The 6,778-nt window shown below is 25.6% G+C and overlaps 1 protein-coding gene across 1 annotated transcript; it reads left to right on the plus strand.

Moving 5' to 3' along the window:
* Positions 1 to 322: 322 nt before the first annotated feature.
* Positions 323 to 6,571, plus strand: LOC145836673 (microfibril-associated glycoprotein 4-like). Its single transcript, XM_082944458.1, has 7 exons — positions 323 to 503; positions 2,203 to 2,319; positions 2,699 to 2,931; positions 3,042 to 3,138; positions 4,117 to 4,213; positions 4,659 to 4,726; positions 6,312 to 6,571. Exons 1-7 carry the CDS (start codon positions 350 to 352, stop codon positions 6,569 to 6,571), a joined length of 1,026 nt encoding a protein of 341 aa, XP_082800584.1. The 5' UTR covers positions 323 to 349.
* Positions 6,572 to 6,778: the final 207 nt, after the last annotated feature.

Consider the following 6,778-nt stretch of genomic DNA (forward strand, 5'->3'; position numbering starts at 1 on the left):
AAAAAATATTGAGTTCAAATTATTACACAATATTCTCTCCCGTTTACTAGTAAATTAAGTTTTTATAGTTTAAAGATCTTATAGAATTATTTAATTAATAAAAATCGATTAATATTAAAATAATATTAAACATTTTTGTAAATCTCATCGATTAAAATTTAAATCATAAAGTCTCGTACAAAATTCATTTTTTTTTATATAAAGAACTACTATGAACACGAAGCATTACACATCTTAATTAAACACTAATTAAAAACTCAATGTATCTGAATTAAACTTTGATCAAAATACGTTACACTTTATAAATGAAACAGAATATACTTTGATAAACGGTATTGTTTATTTAATCATGGGTGTTTACCGCGTCATAATATTTTTGTGCCTTTTTACTTGTTCGATTAGCGTCAACGTTAATGACGAGGTTTTCACAACCTTCATGCAAACCATGCTTCATTTGCAAAAAGAAATGTCTTCAATCGTGCTTCAACAAACAAAACTGACAGGTAAAATTTAATATAGTTTTTGTTTTTTAAGACTAAATTTTTGTTCAAAGCATTTTTAAGTTTGTAAACCTGTGAATAAGTTTACTAAGGACAGTTTAAAATCATTAAAAAATAATAATATAAACTACATGTGTGTAAGTTATATATAAGTTCGATCACAAAAATATTTTTTTCAAACATAGTATTGTTTTTTAAGCAGTTTTTTATAGTTAACTAATCCAAAGACAGCTAACTAACATTGTGAAACAAATTTCCAAAAAAAAATTTAAGTGTTGTGTAGCGTTTTGGTGTTTACACAGTTATTTACTTATTAAAATTAAAAACCTTAGCACACCCAGAACTTTTTTTAATATTTTAGCGACGAAAACTTGTATTATCTGATCATTTTAATAGCTTATTAGATTAAAGCTTTCAATCAAAACAAATTACGAGTTAGCACCATCGTCTATATTTATAACAATATAGTTAAATTATTTTCTTTGGTCACTTAAATAGTTAGTAATTTTTGTAAGAAGAAGTTATTAAAATTATGAATGCTACACGTTTTACCGATATAATTCATGAATATTGCTTAGTGTTTTTAAAAATGTGGACTTGTGCGCTGTGCAATCGTGTTTGACTAATTTGTTTTGATTGTCTAATATTTTCATTAATAAATATACTTTTTATTATCTATATTTATAAATGCTGTTTTAAAATATGACTGTTATATAGTAAATTGCAGTAGTTTTTTGTATTCAAAAACGTGTTTAACTTTATTATATAGAGAAAAAAAACTTTTTTTTAATTACTGTACACAGCTTTAGAAAAATGCTGCCACAAAATCATTTCCATTTCTAGTATATTAAATAGAAACAAATATTGAAATTTGGTATGGTAATAGCAAAACAATTTTTTTTACAGTTTTTTTTTTTAACATAATTAAAGCTTTTATAAACTAATCAAAATGTTATTTAGGCTAACTGAGTTACATGCGCTAAAACATTTATTGTTCAAGTAAAACAAAGTTTTTATGTAAGAGTAATAAAAAATTGTTTACTTTGAATTAAACGTTCTAGAAATTTATTTTTTGTCTTTTCAGCAAAAATTATATTATTTTATATTTGTAAATTAAGTCTATTTTAAATATAAAATTTAAAGTTTAAGAAGAAGATTGTACGTAAGAAGTACACAAAAACAAAAAAAAAATTAATAAAGGTTCATAAATTAGTTATTGATCTTATGTAAAGTTTCTTAATTAAAATAATAACTAGACCAAATAAAACTAAAAACTAACTTTCAAATTCATATACATTTACACAAAGCCTCCAAAATATTAATAAAAGCTTTTAAGTAAACTTTTTATTAATTATATGTCCTTGCCAGGTTTTAGATATACATAACTTGTCCTGGACATGACTTTAAACTGATATGTATGATATGTATGACTCGATAGCCGAAAGGTTTTTCCGTACACCAGGTCCTTGGACTAAATATTTGAGCGCTTTTTTTCGTTCAATAAACAATAATAATAATAATGATAATAACTATACACAAACATATTTTGTTTACTATGCTAGTTTTAATAATTACGAACTTGTTTGAATTTTAATTTCATTGGTAAAAATTATTTTATAAGTTTAGTACGTATTTTCAAAAATCATGATAGTTTTATGATAGTAAATATTCAAATAAAGTTAGTACGAATTAAATTTTAAAGAAAGTATACTGACCATTACTATGAAAACAAAAGAAGATTTAGAAAAACAACAAAAAGTCATGTCTGAACTAAAAGATCAAGAAATTAAGTTATTTGAAAAAGTTGATGCGTTGACATGTTAGTTTTTTTTAGTTTTTTAAAATTAACACCAATAAAAATTTTGAATTTTTTAAAGATTTAAAGTATAGTCTTGCTTTTTTAAAACCAATTTAATATTGATGTAATAAAATTTGATTAGTTTTTAAAACCGTAATTAGTTTTTGATGTATAAAAATAAAACTCAAAAAAACTATTTTCATGAAGGTGTACTTAAAGTAAATCCACTTTTATAGTTAAATAATTAAAAAAACTAAGGTTTTTCATGTTACACAAATACAATTTTTCTCAGTAGTTCGACTTGAATTGCGTTAAATCAAAAAAAAAATTTTTTTTTTGCAATCAAAGCACTGGGTCCACATCATTATGTACTTACTATCACATACGAATATTTTTGTAGCTTTGGTCAATTCGTCTGCTTCGAAAAATTTTGATAAAAACAAAGACACCGCATCGGCAGTGAACACACCACAAACACCTAGTTCAACAGAAAACCCAACGTACGAAAGCACTTACAAAAGTTGTAAACATCTGCACGACGATGGTGTGCTGATTGATGGAGTTTATCCGATTACTGCTGGCAACGGAAAAACTGTTTACGCTTACTGCGACATGAAGAATGGAGGGTGGCTCGTTAGTTTTTGAGTTTTCTTATTTAATTGGAACTAATTTGTACTTTAAATACACAAGCGTAATTTCAAGATACTCAACGGAGAAATAAGTTTTAGTTTTTTTAAATACAGGTTATACAAAAAAGATTTAAAGGAGTTCAAGGTTTCGATAAAAGTTTTGAAGATTATGAAAACGGTTTCGGCTCGCTTGATGGAGAACACTGGTTAGGTGAGTTCGGTGACAGTCTAATTTATAGTAACCTGCCAACTACGTACGCACATCCTAGGTACGCCCTGCCGGTATGGTACGCAGTTTTCAGTTGAAAAACGCTGTGTTCAAAAGGCAATTTCGTGTTTCTTTAAACTTAAAAAAAAACTTATGATAGTAGTACAATACTATTATTATAAAAATAAATTGAAAATAAAGGAACCAAAAAATAAGTTAAGAATTTATAGATTGTATATCAAATCTAATTTTTTAAACAAACAGTTACAGCTTGTTTATTTAACGAAAATAAAGAACGGTGCAATTTAGTTTTGCATACCCCATGGTTAAAATATAGGAACAAAAAATATTAAAAAGTTAAATAAAATTTAAGTAAAGAAAATAACGAACAGTGCAACTAGCATTCAGCCTAAGGAAACTGAGATTGTGGTAACAATGACAAATACATATAAACAAAATAAGTTAAAAGTAATCTTATGAAACTAATATTAAATTGTTAAACACTCTTTCCTAAATCCATTATTGTCAATATTGACTATAGAAAGCAGAGTCTTCTATAAACATCACACCACTTTTTTCTTTACTATTGTGTTTTCTACTAAAACAACCAATTAAAATGCAACAAAAAAGTTAAATGATAAGTAAGCAGGGGTAAAACTTATAACCGTAAACTATATATTTTTCTAATAATCCTACTTTTTTATAAATCTTTATTTTTTCTAAATTATTAAATAATTATTTATTTGTACTATATAAATTCTAAAGGTACAAAGAGGTACAAAAAAATTTTTAAAACTTTGTTGGTTGAATATAAATATAATTATAAGTATACAAACATATTAAACATGTTTGCATTAGGCTTAACATAGGTAATTAAAGACCGAAATTTCCTAGGTACGCACTTTTGTGCTGTGTTCAAAGTGCGTACCTAGCTGGCAAGTTACTGTATATATTTAGCTATTTTGATAAGTTTTTATTTAGGTTTGGAAAATGTACATTTACTTACAACTAATCTTAAATGGAACCTAGAGATAGAAATGGAGTGTATTCATAAAACTGTAGCTTCGGCTAGATATAGGTAAAGCTTTTTATTAATAAATTAAGAATTTTAAACTAAACTACGTCAATACCAACAGATGTTCATAACGTAACATAAATTAATTACCATACATAAATAAATTCTTGCTATTGTTTTTGTAAACTTTATAAAATTTATAAACGATTTGAAAAACAGTTTTCAACGGTTTTTTGTAATCTATTAGTTTTTAACTTAGTCAATACTTAAACGTTTAAAAACCTAACAACTATAAAGTAGATTAAAAAAATAAATAAATTTCATAAACAATATATAAATTTTTTTTAACACATAATTTAAAAGAAATACTATTTACATTAGTTAGGTTCAACAGGTTGACCGACTTAATAGACTATTTTCAAATTTAAACCGTGAAATTTATTGAATTAGTTTAATATTATATTTTTTTAGATATAAGCTAGGTTAAAGAACTAAAAACTTTTTACAGTGGTTTTTCGATAGATGCTTCACCTGGTTACAGACTTTGGTTTGATGAGTATACTGGCGGAAATGCAGGTAACATTTAAGAGACCATTAAGAGTTATTAAAGCAATTCGACTTTCTACAATATGCTTTATAGTATTAAGAGGTATTATTAATACTTGTTTCAGAGTTTGTAGGAATCTTAAAAGATATGTAAATATATATTAATAAATTTTGGTATTATTGTCGGTTGAACAACTACATCGTATTGTTTTTATTTAATAATTTGTTTCTAATTTCAAGTTAAAAAACAAGTAATTGGCTTTCATTACAACCACTGATATGATTTATTTGTCAGGTATATTTACTTGTGTAAATTTTTTAAATAATATTATTTGTAATATTGTTCTCTTATAAACCTCTTGATAAAATTTTCAGTAAAAAAAGATGTAAAGAGTTCATGATCGAGTAACTCGTTAAGCCTATCACTTAGAGATCTAAATATCAAGACAAAGTCTTATAGTAGCAAGTTTTGAAACAATTTTTATGTTAGTGCAACCCAATTCTGCTAAACAGTAATACTTATTTTCAAAAAAAGCATTCTATATAACTTACTCAACTTAAGTTTTAACACACAAGTTTTGAAAAAAGTTTGATTTTCGGTTGTTTTTATTTATTTTAAATGATGACAACAGTTGACTAAAAAATAATTCAATGCTCGATTTTTTTTCAATTAAAATACCTTTTTGGGTGTTTAAATCAATTGGAGAAATATTGTAGTAACTGATAATTTTTTTAATCATCACACAATATACACATATCGTCCATAAAAAACTGCTACGAGAGGCCAAATAGTAACCAAACTTTGTTGAATATTGCTTCTGGCGCATAAAAAAACTAAATTAAGTTTTAAACTGCGCATAAACAAATAACTAATGAAAATGTTTTACCAATTATCATTAAAAGTAACTTGGTATGATGATATTTTATTTTTGGTAGTTATAGATTACAATTTTTAAAATGATATATCTTATGATAATTTTTTGGCTACCAAGGCAAAAAAAAATGTTCAAGTTGACTAAAATAAAAAGAACGATGTTTTTTTTTATGTTATGATCACTAGTTTAACATCTTACAAATTATCTGTTAAAAATTAAAACTATACATAAATATACTTTTTAATTTTTTTTTTGGAAAGCTAAGCTTTGCACGAAGAGCTCGTCAATTCTCTAATTAAAATAAGAATTCTTACTCAAATAAAAAAGATATTTAGAACTATATATTATTTAGAATAATATTTAAGTTATAACTTTTAGTTTATTTTAATTACTGACAAGCTCTTTGAGCAAAACTTAGTTTGCCAAATTCTTTTTTGGATAAAAAGTATATTTGTTCTCCATTTACAAGTAGTGATCTCTAATTATTTTTCAACCATCAAAACTATAATTCTAAGTATAAAGTATCATTGTTTTACTACAATTTTCAAAACTTTTAAACTTTTTTTAAAATATTTTGTAGCAAAGTTTATAAAATATATATAAATAGAAACGAAAACTTAAAACAAAATAAACACGTAATTAATCAGTAAAAATATGATAAAGTATATTTTATCGAATAAAAAAATATAAGTTTCTTTAATAATATAAGCAGTCGACCTAACCGAACGTATATCTTCCAGGTGACTCGTTGAAACAAAGCAAGGGTGAAAAGTTCACCACTCCCGACCGGGACCAGGACGAGTTCTTCCTTAACTGCGGGGATATCCACAAGGGGGCGTGGTGGTGGTACGAGTCGTGCGGGTGGGCTAACCTCAACGCTTTCAACTACCCCAAGTACGAAGGTGGTATCCCAGCCGACCAGGGTCTTTACTGGTACAGACTGCACGACGACCAGACCCCTCTGGTTAAGACCACGATGAAAATTCGTCCTCAAAATTAGATTTAAGTTGAAAAATTTTTTTTTTAATTATTGTGCATACTTCTTGTAATAATTATTTTATTGATGATTGATTAAAAAAAAATTTGAATTTTTCTTTATTACTGCAATAAAAAAAATAAAAAAAGTAATACTAATATCTAATATAATTAGGTATCTCTGTTTAAAAAACATATTCAGTGTTATAATATTTTTTTATTGAACACGATA

The sequence above is a fragment of the Thalia democratica genome, chromosome 5, assembly GCF_965202585.1.
Source record: "Thalia democratica chromosome 5, ktThaDemo2.hap1.1, whole genome shotgun sequence".
In the NCBI taxonomy this organism is placed as follows: Eukaryota; Metazoa; Chordata; class Thaliacea; order Salpida; family Salpidae; genus Thalia; species Thalia democratica.

Excerpts from the sequence above, each read along its gene's own strand:
- LOC145836673 (XM_082944458.1), top strand. The coding sequence starts at position 350 with ATGGGTGTTTACCGCGTCATAATATTTTTGTGCCTTTTTACTTGTTCG. Across the intron at positions 504-2,202 it reads TCAACAAACAAAACTGACAG|AAAGTATACTGACCATTACT; the intron begins GTAAAATTTAAT and ends TAAATTTTAAAG. Across the intron at positions 4,214-4,658 it reads GTAGCTTCGGCTAGATATAG|TGGTTTTTCGATAGATGCTT; the intron begins GTAAAGCTTTTT and ends AACTTTTTACAG.